The sequence below is a fragment of the Macaca thibetana genome, chromosome 19 (genome assembly GCF_024542745.1).
Source record: "Macaca thibetana thibetana isolate TM-01 chromosome 19, ASM2454274v1, whole genome shotgun sequence".
NCBI classification, from domain to species: Eukaryota; Metazoa; Chordata; class Mammalia; order Primates; family Cercopithecidae; genus Macaca; species Macaca thibetana.
In genome coordinates, this window is record NC_065596.1 from 38,967,538 (window position 1) to 38,986,026 (window position 18,489).

The following is an 18,489-nucleotide window of genomic DNA, read 5'->3' on the forward strand; positions in this document are numbered from 1 at the left end:
ACCCTGTCTTAAAAAAAAAAATTGATTTGAATGGGGAAAAGTTTTCAGAATTTCTCAGTCTGGTCCCCTTGAAGTAGTTTCAGTAGTTAAGTGTTTTAAGACTGAATTCCCAGTGTTTTAATGTTTTAGGGTGCTAGGGCCTCCATAACAAATACCACAGCCCAGGTTGCTTAAACAATACATTCTCACAGTTCTGGAGGCTGGAAGACCAAGATGAAGGTGCTGGCAGGTTTGGTTTATTTTAAAGCCTCTCTCCTTTGCTTGCAGATAGCTGCCTTTCTGTTGTGTCACATAGCCTTTCCTCTGGGGGTGCACATCCCTGATGTCTCTGTCCAAATTTCGCGATTGATTGATTGATTGGAGACAGAGTCTTAAAAAAAAAATTTTGTTGCTCTGTTGCCCAGCAGGCTGGAGTGCAGTGGTGCAATCACTGCAACTCTTGGGCTTCAGGAATCAATCCTGCTTTGGCCTCCCAAAGTGCTGAGATTATAGGTGTGAGCCACTGTGCCTGCCTTCCTCCTTCTATAAGGACATCAGTCAGATCAGATTACAGCCCACCCTACTGGCCCCATTTAAATTTAATCATTCCTTTAAAAAGTCCTGTCTCCAAATACAATCACATTCTGAGATACTAGGGATTAGGGTTTCAAGCTTTGGATTTTGGTGGATGGGACACAATTCAGCCCCATAACAGAGGTTTAGCTTTTTAAAAAACAAACCTGACTGCTCTATGAAGATGTAACTGAACTATCTAAATTATTTTCACATTTCCTAGCTAATAATCACAAGAAGTTGTCAGAATTTGGAATTAGAAATGGCAGCCGGCTTCAAGCAGATGACTTCCTCCAGGACTATACTTTATTGATCAACATCCTTCATAGGTAAGAGCTACTAATATTTTAATTGTAAGAAATTATTTGAATATATAAACTTTAGAGGAAATGGAGGAAAAGTGTTTTCTTATCCTTAAACCCTGCTGTTCATTTGAAACTGTATCGTATATTTGGTCGAGTTGGTCACTGAGTTCCGTGATGTTTGACCAACAGGAAAATTTGGGGAATCAGAAATTGGCAGGGCGTGGTGGCTTACGCCTGTAATCCCAGCACTTTGGTAGGCTGAGGCAGGTGGATCACCTGAGCTCAGGAGTTCAAGGCCAACGTGGTGAAACCCCGTCTCTGCTAAAAATGCGAAAATTAACCAGGCATAGTGGCAGGCGCCTGTAGTCCCAGCTACTTGGGAGGCTAAGGTAGGAGAATCCCTTGAACCCGGGAGGTGGAGGTTGCAGTGAACCGGGATTGTGCCATTGCACTCCAACCTGGGCAACAGAGTGCGACTCCAACTTAAAAAAAAAAACAAACCCAGAAATAAAAGAAATAAGCAAAAAATGTTTAAGAGTAACTGTCATCAGTGGTGGCTGATCAGGAAGAGCTAGAGTCCAGGTGTTTGAACAGTTTAAACAGAGGCGAATTCATTATAGTAATTAAACTAGAATAAAATTATTAATTGTTTTTCAAGTTTCTCTAGAAAAAAGAAGTATTTCTCCCATAAAACAAATCATTTCGTTTGTGATTTTGTGACAATAGCAAAAGAATATTGGGAATTGTCTGTACTGGCCGGGCACGGTGGCTCACACCTGTAATCCCAGTACTTTGGGAGGTCAAGGTGGGCGGGTCACCTGAGGTCAGGAGTTTGAGACCAGCCTGCCCAGAGGCTGGTGGTGGCGCACGCCTGTAATCCCAAAAACTTAGGCTGAGGCAGGAGAATCACTTGAACCTGGGAGGCAGAGGTTGCAGTGAGCCAAGATTGCGCCATTGCACTCCAGGCTGGGTGACAAGAGCAAAACTCCATCTCAAAAAAAAAAAAAATTGTACAGATTCCTGAGTCTATAGCACAGTTAAGAGAGACAAGGTATCTTACCATGTCTGCTTATATATTCATGTGTTGACCAGGTTGCATTTTTGTTCATGCTCACTGACATGGTGGAACTGCGCCTGACTTGGGGTTTTTGGGTAGCATCTAACAAACAAAGGGTTTAGTGGTGCTGCCACCTGTGTCCAGTTATTTTGTCAGTATTTTCATGAGTATACAAACATGCATAGTGTTTGTGTGGCTATTTGGAGAGAACTGCATTTCATACTTTGTTTATAAAAAGCATAAAATGACAGGAAGGAGGCCAGGTGTGATGGCTCATGTCTGTGATCCCAGCACTTTGGGAGGCTGAGGTGGCGGATCATGAGGTCAGGAGTTTGAGACTATCCTGAACAACATGGTGAAACCCCGTCTCTACTAAAAATACAAAAATTAGCTGGGTGTGGTGGCGTGTGCCTGTAATCCCAGCTACCCAGGAGGCTGAGGCAGGAGAATCGTTGGAACCTGGGAGCCGAGGTTGCAGTGAGCCAAGATTGCGCCATTGCACTCCAGCCTGGGCAACAGAGCGAGACTCCGTCTCAAAAAAAAAAAATGACAGGAAGGACTGAATGAGAGTTATTAGTAAGTAGTGTATTTCACAGTTGTATAATGGAGTCAAAGCGGTCCTGCTTCAGTTGGACACTAGTTAGATGTAAGTGGCATGCTTGTTTTCACTTGTGAAAGAAAAGACAGTGGAAGGACATGTACAATGAAGTGGAAATACCACATGGTATCTAAAAGCTGCCTGTAATCCCAGCTGCTCGGGAGGCTGAGGCAGAAGAATAGCTTGAACCTGGGAGGCAGAGGTTGCGGTGAGCCGAGATCTCGCTGCTGCATGCCATAGTGGCTGAAGAAATCATGTCTAAGAGTTACCACTTTAGGCCACTGAGTTTTGGACTCAGTTTTCTGCTTTAGCAATAAAAGTTAATTTACTGTTTTAAAGAAACAAAAAACCAAAACCTTGCCCTGATTTGAAAGTGCATGTAGATTATCACAGAAATTGTTGTGTACCGTCTTTCTTATTGTAAGTTTAGCTCTTTGAAAATTACAATCCAAGGTGGGTATGGTTGGCTCATGCCTGTAATCCCAGCACTTTAGGAGACCAAGGTGGGAGGATGGCTTGAGCCCAGGATTTCAAGACCAGCCTGGGCAACATTACGAGACCCTATCTCTAATTTTTTTTTAAATAAAAATTTAAAAAAAAAATTAGGATCCACATATTTGGTGTGTACATAGTGTATGCTTTGAGGAACAACAGGATTTCTCTGGTGCTCCTTTGCTTTGTAAATAGTCATAGCAGTGACCTGTGTGATTCTCCTACAGTGAAGACCTAGGAAAGGATGTTGAATTTGAGGTTGTTGGTGATGCCCCGGAAAAAGTGGGACCCAAACAAGCTGAAGATGTTGCTAAAAGCATAACCAATGGCAGTGATGATGGAGCTCAGCCCTCTACCTCCACAGGTAAGTATGGCCCCAGCCAGCAGGTTGTTAAACACCCACCAAGCAAGAATAAAAGCAAACTGATTATTAGGAACATTGACCATAAATCCATAAAACTACTAGAGGTGTGTATTGGTTTGGTATTGATTGTTGTAATGGAGCTTTGAATTTATGAACCATGAAGACATTTAAGGGCTGGGTGTGGTGGCTCACACCTGTAATCCCAGCGCTTTGAGAGGCCAAGATGGGAGTATTACTTGAGGCCAGGAGTTGGAGAACAGCCTAGGCAACACAGTGAGACCCCCATCTGTACCAAAAAAAAAAAAAAATTAGCCAGGCATGGTAGCGCATACCTGTAGTCTCAGCTACTCAGGAGGCTAGAGTGGTTCACTTGAACCCAGGAGCTCAACACTGCAGTGAGCCATGATCGCACCACTGCACTCCAGCCTGGGCAACAGCAAGACCATGTCTCCAAAAAAAAAAAGTCATTTAAGGCGGGGCACAGTGGTTCATGCCTGTAATCCCAACACTTTGGGAGGCTGAGGCGGGCAGATTGCCTGAGCCCAGGAGTTCGACACCAACCTGGGCAACACGGTGAAACCCCATCTGTACTAAAAATACAAAAAATTAGCCAGGCATGGCAGCATACTCCTGTAGCCCCAGCTACTTGGGAAGCCGAGGCAGGAGAATCGCTTGAACCCGGGAGGCGGAGGTTGCAGTGAGCCAGGATTGTGCCACTGCACTCCAGCCTGGTTTACAGAGTGAGACTTCCACCTCAAAACAAAAAGTCATTTAAGACTGGGGGAAATTCTTACGGAAATTTCTTACAGAAAATAGGAACACTTTGTTATTTTTTGTTAATTGGTTTTTACAGTTTGAAATGATAGTTTACTAGTGCGCAGTCAGCCTATGTAGTAGCAGGTTGGGGTTTTGTATGCTTGTTTTATTTAGGAGCAATAAATCCATGCATCTGACTATTTTGAGTGAACAAATGCTTGGTAAGTATGGAATTTAGGCATGTTACAGTTTCCTCGTCACTAGTATGCCTTGGGTATAGTCCTTTCCCCTGGATTTCCAGTGCTGGTGCTTGGTATTTTTCCAAATAGCTGATTCTTTACTGTGTTCTGATTTGAATATTTACTCTGCTCCCTCTCTTCCTTTAGTTAGGAAACAAAAAGTTAACAAATTTTTACTTGTTTTCATTTCTTTGACCCTGTCTGTGGCATTCTTTGGAATATGTTTACTCTTGGCTCTAATGTTCTCTTGAGATTTTTGAAGATGAACATTCAGATAATGGCCTGGGTCATTGGTTCATAACCTGTTTTTTTCCCCCCTCACTGAAATTAGAAAGGTCCATCATCCTCCTTTGAGGAAGAGACTATATGGTAGATTTTCCAAAATCATAATTTGAAATGTACATTTATTGATCCTCTACTGTGGGTAGGTTTCCAGGGTTACAGCCATGAGTAAGGTAGGTATTCTGCCTTTGATTTTGTTGGACGAGGAGATAAAACCACCTTTAGTATCATTTTTGCATTGGGGATGGTTCCTGGCTTCATCCTCTGCTACTGTGTAAGCTTGGGAAGTCATTCACTGAGTTTCCTTTCCTGGAAAGCGGATAATCATGTGATCTTCTTTATAGGGTTGTGATGATTAAATGAGTTGTCATATGCACAGTGCTCAGAACAGTTCCTGGCACATTGTAAGTGCTGTATTGTTGTTGTTATTGTTACCACTACTACCATTTTTAGAATATGTTCCCTCTGCTCTTCTGTTGGAGAAGGTAGAGGTAGAATCAAGGATGTGTAATGGGTCCTTTGAGTTACATAATGCTTGTCACAATTTTTTGTTTTGATTAGAAAATAAATAGGTGCTTATTATATAAAAGATTTAAAACAGTATGGAAATACATGATGTGTAAAGTGAAAATGCAGCCATTCTTAAGTTTGGTGTATATTAGAAGAGTCAGCTTTCAATTACAGAAAATACTGGTGAGCACAAGTAACTCCCACGCTTTTACCCATTTTCTTTTTTCCTTTTTTCTGAAATAAGCTCAAGAGCAAGATGACGTTCTCATAGTTGATTCGGATGAAGAAGATTCTTCAAATAATGCTGACGTCAGTGAAGAAGAGAGAAGCCGCAAGAGGAAATTAGATGAGAAAGAGAATCTCAGTGCAAAGAGGTCACGTCTAGAACAGAAGGAAGAGCTTGATGATGTCATAGCATTAGATTGAACAGAAATGCCTCTAAACAGAACCCTCTTACTGTTTAGTTTATCTGGGCAGAACCAGATTGTTATGTCCTTTGTTCCAAAGGGAAAAAATTGACACCAGTGACTTGAAAATTATTCTGCTCCCTTTGAAAGCATTCTTTTTGCTAGAACTGTTAGACACATTGCAGTATGCTGTATTGAAAGTAGGAATATAGTTTTAAAAACCCTTTGAACAAAGTGTATGTATAACCAGTCATGAGATAAAACAACACAATGCATGTTGCCTTTTTAATGTAAATACCCTTAGGTATCATTAATAGTTTCAAAATATTGTGGTTTAGTAAAGTTGATACCTGGTTATAAATATTATGCCTTTATTTTTGGCTAGAAGAAGAATTATTTTTAGCCTAGATCTAACCATTTTCATACTCTTAACTGATTGAAACAGATTCAAAGAAGTATCAAGTGCTATGCATTGAAACTTGTTTTTAAATGTTAAATGGCACTATGTATATTAATGTAAAACAATGTTAATTTACTCAAGTTTTCAGTTTGTACTGCCTGGTATGTCTGTGTAAGAAGCCAATTTTTGTGTATTGTTACAGTTTCAGGTTATTTATATTCGATGTTTTGTAAAACTCAAATAACGACTATACTTATGGACCAAATAAATGGCATCTGCATTCTTGTTACACATGCCTGCACAGTTTCTGTTTCTGCTGCCTTTTATCTACTGCAGGAATGCCAAATTCTTTCCATTAAAAAAAGAACTCGGCCGGGCACAGTGGCTCACGCTTGTAATCCCAGCACTTTGGAAGGCTGAGGCAGGTGGATCACCTGAGGTCAGTAGTTCAAGACCAACCTGGCCAACATGGTGAAACCCCATCTCTACTTAAAAAAAAATTAGCCGGGTGTGGTGGCAGGCACCTGTAATTCCAGCTACTCAGGAGGCTGAGGCAGGAGAATTGCTTGAACCCGGGAGGCAGAGGTTGCAGTGAACCAAGATTGTGCCATTGCACTCCAGCCTGGGCGATGAGCGAAACTCCATCTCAAAAAAGGTTCAGAAGATCACTGTTTGCCATAGATGAGTACTTTGTTTTCTTTTTTCTTGGAGACTTTGTAAAATAAAGCTCTTCCTGTGTGTGGTGGTGGTGCACATACGTGTTCCAGCCACTCAGGAGGCTGAGGCAGGAGGATGGCTTGAGCACAGAAGTTCAAGGCCAGCCTGGGTAACATATCAAGAGCCTGTCTCCAAAAAATAAGTAAATAAAAGAAAGCTGCTAATGGCAGTGGGTGTTTTTTTATTTTATTTTATTTTTTTGAGACGGAGTCTCCCTCTGTGGCCCAGGCTGGAGTGCAGTGGTGCAGTCTCGGCTCACTGCAAGCTCCGCCTCCCAGGTTCATGCCATTCTCCTGCCTCAGCCTCCTGAGTAGCTGGGACTACAGGCACCCGCCACCATGCCCAGCTAATTTTTTTGTATTTTTAGTAGAGACGGGGTTTCACCATGTTAGCCAGGATGGTCTCGATCTCCTGATCTTGTGATCCTCCCGCCTTGGCCTCCCAAAGTATTGGGATTACAGGTGTGAGCCACCGCGCCCAGCCTCGGCTGTGGGTGTTTTGTTTGTTTTTGATATGAAGCCTCTCACGTTCGCCTGGCTGGAGTGCAATGACACAATCCCAGCTCACTGCAACCTCTGCCTCCCGGGTTCAAGCAATTCTCCTGCCTCAGCCTCCCCCATAGCTGGGATTACAGGCGCCCACTACCATGCTCGGCTAATTTTTTGTATTTTTAGTAGAGAGGGGGTTTCACTATGTTGGCCAGGCTAGTCTCGAACTCCTGACCTCGTGATCTGCCTGCCTCAGCCTCCCAAAGTGCTGGGATTACAGGCGTGAGCCACTGTGCCTGGCCTAATGGCAGTATTTTTTACATTTGGATTGTCAGCAGATGGCCTGTGTTGAGAAAGTATGTGACTTTTTCCCAAGCCTGGCAACTTGGAGCCTTGGATTTGAGATGCTGGAGAGGGAGTCCTTCCTCCTTTCTGCAGTGTTTGTCTGCGTCGTCCCCTAGTTTACCAAAGTCCATTTTGAATGTATCATCCCCATCCCAACTCCAGCCTACAGATAGTGCCAGACTGGCAGTAGGTAGAGTAGCACTGTCCTTCTGGTTCTGGACCTCAGAGGGCTTTGCCTCTTAGGGTACTCTTATCACTCAGAGATGTGCCTTGGGTTTTCAGAGAACAGAAACCCATTAAGCTGTTTCCCCTTTTGTGTTCATCTGTGCTTTGTGTTTCTGGCAATATTTCTTTTATATTTCAACTAAATTTTAAATTTCTAATTCATATATTGTTCTACTTTGTGTAATTCTTACTGTACCATTCAGCTTATTAACCATTACTCCTTGTTTTCCACCATTTGTAAATTCAGCATGTAATCAGAGCTTTCAGAAAAGCCATGTTGAACACGGTGTGGTGGCTCATACCCATAAGCCTAGCACTTTGAGAGGCTGAGGCAGGAGGATTGCTTGAGCCCAGGAGTTTGTGGAGACAGCCTAGCAACATGGCAAAACCTCGTCTCTACAAAAAATACAAAATTTAGCTGAGCATGGTGGCACTTGCCTATAGCCCCAGCTACTCGGGAGGCTGATGGAGGAGGATCGCTTGAGCCTGGGAGGCGGGTTTTGCAGTGAGTCAAGATTGTGCCACTGTACTTCAACCTGGGTGACAGAATGAGACCCTGTCTCTGAAAAGAAAAAAGAAAAATAATGTTGACTAAGACTCAGCCTTCTGGAGCTCCAGAGTGGAGTGACTTTTCACCTGTGAGCTTCATCTGCCTTTAGGTTTTTAGAAGGTGTTTAATTTTCCTCCAGAAAATAATTTGAAACTTAACAGACCTACGTATTATAAAATGAAATATCTTAGGATGCCATCTCACTTTTGAAACTTTTTATTCTGAAAAGCTCTCTAGAAATTTGCATTTTTAAATTCTGTCCATTCTTTACACATCATCCTGCCTGCCTTTATTTTTGCAATGGTGCCCTCACAGGTCACTGCAGCCTTGACCTCCTGGGTTCAAGCAGTTCTCCCGCCCCAGCCTCCTACGTCCCTGGAACTACAGGAGCTCACCACCATGCACAGCTAAGTTTTAAAACTTTTTTTGTGGAGACAGGGTCTCATGTTGCCCAGCTTGTCTCCAACTCCTGGCCTCAAGTGATCCTCCCACCTTGGCCTTGCCAAGTACTGGGATTACAGGCCCTGAGCCACATGCCCTGTCCTCACCCTGCCTTGTAGACACAGTTATCAACAATGTGTTTCTGATATTTTGTGTACATTCTTTTGTTCTTTCCCATTTGAATGTATAGTACCTGGTGATAAGTGCCAGTTAGGTCTGCGGAGGTGTTTCTAATTTGGCAGACCTGTGGTTTTCATCTTTGCATTAACTATTACTACCTTTTTCAGCAGGTTTGTTAGGAAGGCAGGTCTGACTACTAGTTGCCGGGATCCTATTTGGATAGTGAACCAAAGCCTATCCAAGCTTCTCCCAGGTTCCTAGAGGGTGGAGACACTTCAGATCTTGTGTTGTATTCATGGTTTTTCCATGTAAATTGTCTCACCAGCTGGGAGCTGGGAGTAGGGCTTGCAAAGGGAATTTCCTCAACAGCTTCTTTTCACCTCCAGCCTGAAATAACGGTGTTGACAAACCGTCTTCCAGCCTCACTGGGAACAGTGTGGTGACAAGATTACCTGGAGAATCCATTGTCCTAAAGACTACTGGCTACTCAGCATGTGCCATGAGAGGCTCCAACATTTTAACATAGAGCCCAGCCCATTAATGAGATAACTGATGAGGCAAAGATCACTGGATGCCAAAACCTTTCAGGTAAAAGGCTGCTGAGGAACAGAATTTTAGCACAATGCTCAAATGTTGCTGCACAGGTCACTTGCAAAAGGAAAACATCAGTCTTTATTTATTTTAGAGACGGGGTCTTGCTCTATCCCACAGGCCGGAGTGCAGTGATGTGATCACAGTTCACTGCAGCCTCGACTTCTTAGGCTCAAGTGATCTTCCCATCTCACCCCCACCGAGTGGCTGGGACTACCGGTGTGAGCCACCACGCCTGGCTAATTTGAAAAACACCAATCTTCACAATGGACAGATCTGACTGCTGCCACCATAATCAAGTGATCAAACCTAGTGTCACTTACGGGGTGGCTTGATGTTACTGTGCTTCCTAAGATGATATCAAGAACACAGCAGTATCTCACCAAGAAATTGTTGACTGGAATCTAACCAAGCATCTAGACCTCCAGCTGACAGGAAATGGAGAGGGGGTAGAGGAACAAGTTAACGTTCAGAAACAATCAGGTGAGCAGAATATGTGTGATATTCCATCACTGCCAGGGCTCTTCGGTAAGTCACTGTCATTTCAAAAAAGGAAGGAGTAGGTATTCTGGGTTAAAAGGCATTTAAGAGAGAACCCAATACAATCTATGAATCACTTTTTTGCATCCTAGTTCAACAAAATAAATGATTATAACAATTCTTGTGACAATTGGAAATTTGAAAATGGAATGAATATAGGTAATATAGAATTGTTTTTTTCAGTACGATAATGTGACTGTAATTACGTTCTTCTTTTTAGTGTATTATGGGCAAAGCTTCAATACTAGCAACTTTTTTTTTTTTTGAGATGGACTCGCTCTGGTGCCCAGGCTGGAGTAGAGTGGTATAATCATAGCTCAGTGCAGCCTCAAACTCCTGGGCTCATGCGATCTCCCTCTCTCACCCTCCCACGTAGCTGGGACTGCAGGTGTTATGCCACCATGCCTGGCTAATTTTTTCAATTTTTTGTAGAGGGAGTTTTGCTGTGTTGCCCAGGCTGGTCTCAAAGTCCTGGGCTCAAGCGATCTTCCCTCCTTGGCCTCCCCCAAAGTGCTGGGATTACAGCTGAGAGCCACTGCACCTGGCTCAAACTATATGGAGAGGAAAACAGCAAAATTAACATTGATTGAACCTAGGTACTCTGTGTGTGTGTGTGTGTGTGTGTGTGTGTGTGTGTGTGTGTGTGTGTGTGTGACTGTACCATTCAGCTTTGAAAACTTTCATAATAAAAGTGAATATATACATACACAGGCAGTCTATTTTCCTTTTGTGCCTGTTTGACTTTTCCAAGTTTTATATTGAGTATGTCCTATGATTAAAGTCAGAAAGGCAATAAAGGTTATTAAACATGTAAGGTGGAAAGAGAAAGTCCTAGTGGGATTCCGCATTCAACACTGTTGAAGTCAGCTTTACCCATCCTTCTTGTTGCTAGGCTGTGACTTAGGAAGGATTCTCTTTCATTTGAGCCTCCAGAGAACTAAGCCAGGTGGTTCCCACTAGATGAATGGTCCACTCAGAGGCTGCCAGAGAGCATTTGGTTGATAATAGATGTTCCTGAAAATTGTCCATTAGTGGCATACATGTCTGACGTGGACTTGGCCTATGCCCAAGGAACATGGGCAAATGTAAGCCATTTACCAGCCTTTTGTAATATACAAAAAACAAAAATGTGGGCCAGGTGAGGTGGCCCATATCTGTAATCCCAGCACTTCAGGAGGCCGAGGCAGATAAACACTTAAGGCCAGGAGTTCGAGACCAGCCTGGCCAACATGGTGAAACCCCATCTAAATTAGCTGGGCGTGGTGGTGCACACCTGTAATCCCAGCTACTTGGGAGGCTGAGGCATGTGAGTTGCTTGAACCCAGGAGGCAGAGGTTGCAGTGAGCTGAGATGGTGTCCTTGCGCCCCAGCCTGGGTGACAAAGTGAGACTGTCTCAAAAAAAATAAATACATGAATAAATAAATAAACAATAAAAATGTCAAAAGTAAAGAAAACCCAAAAAGATCAGAGAAGAAAAAACGTCAGCAGATGTTTCTAGTCATTGTGATGTGTAGAGGTAAGGAGGACCTCCCGTTTCTTTGCATTTCACAGCAGTATTCCTGAGGTCCATTGACCGTTTTGAGGGAGGATATATTTAGAGGAGTATTTTTATTCCGCGCTGGGAACACATTATTTGCATTCTGCTCACAGAAGGAACATTTTCCTGCATCCAATTCAAAACACATTCCACCCAAAAGCTTATTTGAGAAATTTCAGAACTCAAACTAAAAACATAAAAAATCAACAGTGGAAACACAGGGCTACAACGTCACTGTGTAGTTTGGCTATGTTTTGAAGACAATTATCTCCTGGTCAAGTCACATTTTAGGAAGTTTTGCTAAATGTCTCTGACTCATGCCGGTTTAAAAAAGTTTAAGTCTAGCAACAAGTGATGACTCACAGATCGGGGAAGATTCCGAACAAAAGCTTTACCAGAACGTACAGCGTCTGAGAAGGTCCTCAGCCTTTGCACTTTAGATCTTTCAATGGTTTACTTTGATTCTTAGATCAACCAATCTCAGGAAATGTAGGCACTGTGCACACGATGTCATTCAGCCATTCTGTCAACACGAATTGCATCCCTGCCCTGTGCAGTGCTGCACTCGGTGGAAAACGTTACCGCTGTTGCCAGCCTGGGTAGAAACCTTTGAAAGCACAATGAACAAAGGACTGGTGTGCATGAAAACCCAACTCCTCATGTCATTTTGACAGCAATAGGTGGTGAGTTGGGGATCTGAGTACCCGTACACCCTGTGTGCTGCCACACTGAGAGGCAGATGTCCCAGTTGGTTACAGCAGCAGCTTCTAGGAGGTCTGGAAGTCATAAACAACAACCTCATACTGAAAAGCCTAATGCCAGGTTGGGCATGGTGATTCACGCCTGTAATCCTAGCACCTTGGGAGGCTGAGGCAGGAGGATCATGAGCCCGAGTTCAAGACCAGCCTGGGCAACATAGGGAGACCCTATCACTACAAAAAATAAAAACCACAGATACATGGTGGCATGTGTCTGTGGTCCCAGCTACTTGACAGGCTCAGGTGGGAGGATCACTTGAGCCAGGAAGTTGAGGCTGAGGTATGATCACAGCACTGCAGCCTGGCCAAGAGAGTGAGACCCTGTCTCAAAAAATAATAATACCAAAAGCTAATAGGTCCTTCCCATTGAGCTGTAGATTGGCTGGGGTTTTTACCATGGTACAAAGTTTGGGCAGAAATTCGCATTCCTGCGTGCATGGTAAGGTTTCCAGACAAGAAAAGAGGGTCTTTGCCAGATGCAGTGGTTTGCACCTGTAATCCCAGCACTTGGGGAGGTCAAGGCAGGAGGATTGCTTGAGTCCGGGAATTTGGGCAACATGGTGAAACCTCACCTTTACAAAAAAAAAAAAAAAATTAGTTTGGCATGGTGGCATGCGCCTGGAGTCCCAGCTAACCTGGAGGCTGAGGTGGGAGGCTCACTGGAAACCAGGAGGTCGAAGCTGCAGTGAGCTGAGCCATGATCGCATCACTGCACTCCAGCCTGGATGACAGAGTGGGACCATGTTATAGACACACACACACACACACACACACACAACAACAACAACAAACAAAAACCCCCACGGAAACAAGAAGGAAGCAAGCTGCAAGTATCATGTCTTAGCCTTCTTAGATTAGGGAACCAATCTTTCCATGGTTTCAGCGGTCAATGCTTTGAATCTTCTTGAGTCCTCAGAGAGGCCTAAAAGGGATAACAGGACCAGGAGAGATTGAAGTTAACTCAATCTGGTAGAGAAGAAGGGATGAAAAACTCCCCTTGGGTGCCCAGCCTGATATTACATTTTTTAGTATGAGGTTGGTTTCTATGACTCTTAGAGCTCCTGGAAGCTGCCTCGCAGCGTGGCAGCACACAGGGTGGGTGCTCAGAGAAGACGGGATGGAAAAACCCTCCCAGTGGATAGGATAGAACGTGCACCTTGAGCCTGGTGCTGTGTGTGGGAGGAGTGGCCCCCAGGAGCTGAGCAGGAAAGCTGTGTGTGCTTCGGGTGAGAGACTGGTGCTGGAAATTAGACAAGGGTAAAAACTGTCATAGGCTAACGAGAAAGAAGTGTGGGTCCCAGAAACTTCATGTGGAGTTTGGCTGCCATCCCCCTTCCCTTATAACCCGTTATCCAGTCACAGCTGATTGACAAGTGGCCCAGGACTCCATAGGAAAACCCCTGAATTCTGTCAATACCTGGGGTCCATACAGTACAGACAATTAAGGAGGTCTGATGGAAGCTACATTACAAGGAGGGGCATGGGGGGCTCCTTAAAACATCACCATGGTAGGCCAGGCAGGGTGGCTCACGCCTGTAATCCCAGCACTCTGGGAGGCCAATGTGGGTGGATCACCTGAGGTCAGGAGTTCAAGATCAGCCTGGCCAACATGGTGAAACCCCATCTCTACTAAAAAAAAAAAAAAAAAAAAAATATATATATATATATATATATATATATATATATATACACACACACACACACACACACACACACACACACACACACACAAGTTAGCCAGGGTTGTGGTGGATGCCTGTAATTCCAGCTACTTGGGAGGCTGAGATATATACACACACACATACACACACACACACACGTTAGCCAGGTGTGGTGGTGGATGCCTGTAATTCCAGCTACTCGGGAGGCTGAGGCAGGAGAATTGCTTGAATCTGGGAGGCATAGGTTGCGGTGGTTGTGTAGCCTCCTGTGGAGGTTGTGGTGGTGAGCTGAGATCATGCCATTGCACTCCAGCCTGGGCAACAAGAGTGAAACTGTCTCAAAAAAAAAAAAAAAAAAAAATCACCATGATGTGGACAGAGTCCGGGTAGGGTAAGCTCCTGGGTTCTGGGAAGATGATGATGATGGTGGTTCAGGACATGGTACAAGACTAGATTGAACATGTCCTGTTCCGGCCTCCAAGTGTGTCTCTGCTTAAACAAAGGGAAGACCAGGTAACTTGAGAGGATGATAAACTAGAAGCCACAGCGTAGTGAAACCCCTCCTTTGGAACAGTGGGACTCAGACAGTGGTGTGTAGAGCCGGCTTATCCCAGCTTGCAAGAACTGGTTATACCCATTTCTTTCCAGCTCAGTTCAGTGGCCCCATATTTATAGCTTGAAATTGGCCAGGCTGGGAGAATTTATACCATGGTAACTGACAAATGCTACACATCAGGGCTCTTGATTTATACCAATTCCTCCCCAGAGAACTGGTTAGACATTTACCAGCACACCACTGGACTCAGGAGGAAAATGCCCAGAGAGAGGTGAACACAACGAACATTCCTGCAACAGGGGAGGACAGAGGGGGCATCAGTGGGGGCTGGACATTGAGTCCATGGACAGTGCTTTAAATCCCTTGAGAGAGCCCCATCCCCTTCCTTCTCCCAGACTGTGCATCTCAGTCAGAAGGAGCCAGTCTGTTGAGATCACTCAATACCCCTGGAGTGAGAAGACAGAAGATGGGGTCAGGGGGACATTTAGGTAATGTAGAGATGAGACCCCACAATTCTGTAGACTACTTCAAACTCACCTAACATCGCAATAGTCTGATTCCCAAGTCATTCATTAAATCTTTTGAATATAACTAACTGCTTAATGTATTTCCCACTTCAAGGAAGTACTTAAACTATTCTAATGGTGAATATCGAACATTTTAGGTTGTTTCTGGGTTTTGTTGTTGTCATTAATTACTAGTAGAGCAAGTAACAGGTTTTAGCTGACCCTGGATGTGAATATAGTTTAAATCTTGAAAGCTCTAAGTGGGCAGGTGGGGAAAGAACAGTTACTTATTATTATTATTATTATTTTGGAGCAGGGTATTGCTCTGTTGCTCAGGCTGGAGTGCAGTGGTGTGATCTTGGCTCACTGCAACCTCTGCCTCCTGGGTTCAAGCGATTCTTGTGCCTCAGCCTCCCAAGTTGCTAGGATTACAGGTGTGCACCACTACACCCAGCTAATTTTTGTATTTTTATTTTAATAGAGACAGGGTTTCGTTATGTTGGCCAGGCTGGTCTCGAACTCCTGAGATCAAGTGATCCGCCCGTCCCAGCCTCCCAGTGTGCTGGGATTATAGGAGTGAGCCACCGTGCCCAGCCAGAACAGTTTAATTAAACTGCCTTTGTTTACTGTTTTTGTAGAGACCGGGTCTTGCTCTGTCACTCAGGCCGGAGTGTGGTGGCACAGTTATAGCTAACTGTAACCTCAGACTCCTGGTTTCAAGTAATCCTCCCGCCTGTCTCCCGAATAGCTGAACTACAAGTGCCCATCACCGCACCAGTTTAATTTTTTATTTTTTATTGTAGAGATGAATCTTGTGCTGTCATCTAGGCTGAAGTGCAGTGATGCCATCACTGCTCACTGTAGCCTTGACCTCCTGGGCTCAAGCATCCTCTCACTTCAGCCTCCCAAACTACCTGGGACTACAGGCATGTGCCACCATTAGCAGCTAATTTTTAATGTTTTGTAGAGATGGAATATCATTACGTTGCCCAGGCTGGTCTTGAACTCTTGGCCTTAAGTGATCCTCCTATACTGGCCTCTCAAAGCACTGGGATTACATCACACTCAGCTCAACAGCTGCCTTTAAATGCAGAGAGCTCCCTTTGAGCGTCTTTTCAGAAGGCTGGAGATCCTAGGACAGAATAGATCAGGGGCCCAATCCCTGGGCCACAGACTGGTATACCACGGCCTGTTAGGAACTGGGCCACACAGCAGGAGGTGAGCAGAGGGCGAGGGAGCATTACCACCTGGGTTTCACCTCTATTCTCACAGGAGCACGAAGCCTATTGTGAACTTCGCATGCGGGGGATCTAGGCTGTGCACTCCTTATGAGAATCTAATGCCTGATGATTTGTCACTGTCTTCCATCACCCCCATCTAGTTGCAGGAAAACAAGCTCAGGGCTCCCACTGTTCCTATGGTATGGTGAGTTGTATAATTATTTCATTATATATTACAATGTAATAATAATAGAAATAAAGTGCACAATAAATACAATGCCCTTGAATCATCCTGAAACCATTCCCACCCTACCCATCTCTGTCTGTGGAAAAATTGTCTTCCACAAAACCAGTCCTTGGTGCCAAAAAGGTTGGGGAGCTCTGTAGATTACCTAAATGATGTTGGGATTATACGACACGGTTGTGATTGGATTATTGTCTGCATTTTGGATAACTTCCCTTGAACAGATTTTTAGAAGCAGTATTACTGCTTCTAAGTGTTCGTGTTCGTTTGTGCGGGTGTTGACACCACCAAACTGCTCTCCCCAAAAGGATATACCAATTTGCACTCATACCAGTAGCATATGTGCAACTGTTTCACCACAGTCCTGCCAATATTGTCCTTTTTAAATAGTAGATAATGCAATCTGTGAAATGCGATATGAACTGGCTTTTCCTTTCTCATTAGAAAGGTAGACCATTTTTCATGCCGTGGCTTCCCTGGGTATTTACTCTCCCAAATGCTGGCTTCTAGACCCCGCATGGAGGCTCATGCCTGTAATCTCAGCATTTTGTGTGGTGGTGTGCGCCTGTACTCCTAAGTACTCAGGAGGCTGAGGTGGGAGGATTGCTTGAGCCCAGGAGGTCGAAACTCGGGGGTGTGTGGCATCACTGTGAGCTGTGATCACACCACTGTACTCCAGCCTGGGGGACAGAGCGACAGGCTATGGTAAGGTGCTGGGGTCAGCGGCCCAGCAGGTGCTCAGTTGTGTTGAGGCCACACTGCCCTGGGCCATCTGGCTGGGACAGTTCCCGATGCGGGCTCCCTGCGCGCTGAGCCACTGTAGGCGCCTTCCCGAAAATCTCTGAGCAGAGGCCTGGAAACAGTACTCTTTCACGCAACACTTTTCCTGGATCCATCAGGCCCTGACAGATAACGGTTTGGTTTTCTTCCCTATAGCCGTGTGACTTGTACAAGGGATATTAGCTGTGTCCTTGGGCATGAAGCCCTAGTCACCTCTCAATTCCCCACCTATGTGGCCCCCATGGCTCCGCCGGTTCCAGGACCTCCCCTCGAAGCCTCACCCACCACAGTAGGTGCAGGTGCTGGAAAAGGGAGGAGTCCCCACATTTCACGGGGACTGCCTGTGATGACCACAGGGGAGGTTCGCCGCCGACCGGCTCTGAGCTTGAGGCCTGCTTCTGGCCTGGCCTTGGGGACCTGGGCAAAGCGACCCAGCGCGAGGACCAGTCCGCAACCAACCCGCTCCTAGCTCTGGGCGCCTTCCCCAGCAGTCAGACGGGGGCTCCAGAGGCCCGTGCGCGGACACATGGCCCCGGGCCAGGCAGGGGGTCGTGGGGACGCATCTGCGCGAGGCGCACAGTGTTCCCGGGCGTGGGACAGGCGCAGCGCCTTGGGCTCCAAGCTGAGCTGGGTCGGCCCTGCAGCGCCAGAGAGCGAGGCGGCGCAGGGAAAGGAGATGGGGCGGGATGTGGGGAACGCTGTCGACTGCTTGGATCTCTCCAGGCCGGATGGCGCCAGCTGCCTCCAGCTCAGCCTGCGGAAATCCGAGCTTTTCCAAACGGCCCGACGGCCCGGGCGCCCCGCGGACCCTGGGCTCTCCCCGCGGCGCCTCCGCCGCCCGCCCCTGCGTCCTGGCTCGGCCTCCACGCCCCTCCGAGATCCCGGCGCAGCACGGCCGCCGCCACTCCCCCCACATTCCAGAGGCCGCAGCGCCGTCTCCTTCCTCGCATTCCTGCCCCCGCAAAGGAGTCCCTCCGCCCCCCGCGAGGCCGCGGCGAGGAGGGGGCGCGGCCCGGCGTCTGGGAGCGCACATTCCTCCGCCGCGCGCGCCGCCGAGTAGGGCGCAGCGTCCCCCGGCCCACGCGTGGCCGCCGGAGCGACCCCGGCCCGGCGCCGGCCCCGCCCCGCCCCGCGCCCAGGGGTCCCGGGGCGGGCTCCGGGCTTCGGGCGGACGATGCGGCGGCCCGGCCGGAGCGGCGGCGGGAAGCGGAGGCGGAGGTGACGCGCCAGGGCCGGCGGGCCGGGCC

At 46.2% G+C, this 18,489-nt stretch overlaps 1 protein-coding gene across 1 annotated transcript in view; it reads left to right on the forward strand.

Annotated features, from left to right (window-relative positions):
• Nucleotides 1-6,251, forward strand: part of UBA2 (ubiquitin like modifier activating enzyme 2) — a 42,453-nt gene extending 36,202 nt beyond the window's left edge. Inside the window, exons 15-17 of the mRNA XM_050768742.1 lie at nucleotides 776-881; nucleotides 3,232-3,368; nucleotides 5,400-6,251. Of these exons, the coding sequence (XP_050624699.1) occupies nucleotides 776-881; nucleotides 3,232-3,368; nucleotides 5,400-5,581 (425 nt within the window). The 3' untranslated portion in view covers nucleotides 5,582-6,251. The remainder of the gene's footprint in view (nucleotides 1-775; nucleotides 882-3,231; nucleotides 3,369-5,399) is intronic.
• The last annotated feature ends 12,238 nt before the right edge of the window (nucleotides 6,252-18,489 follow it).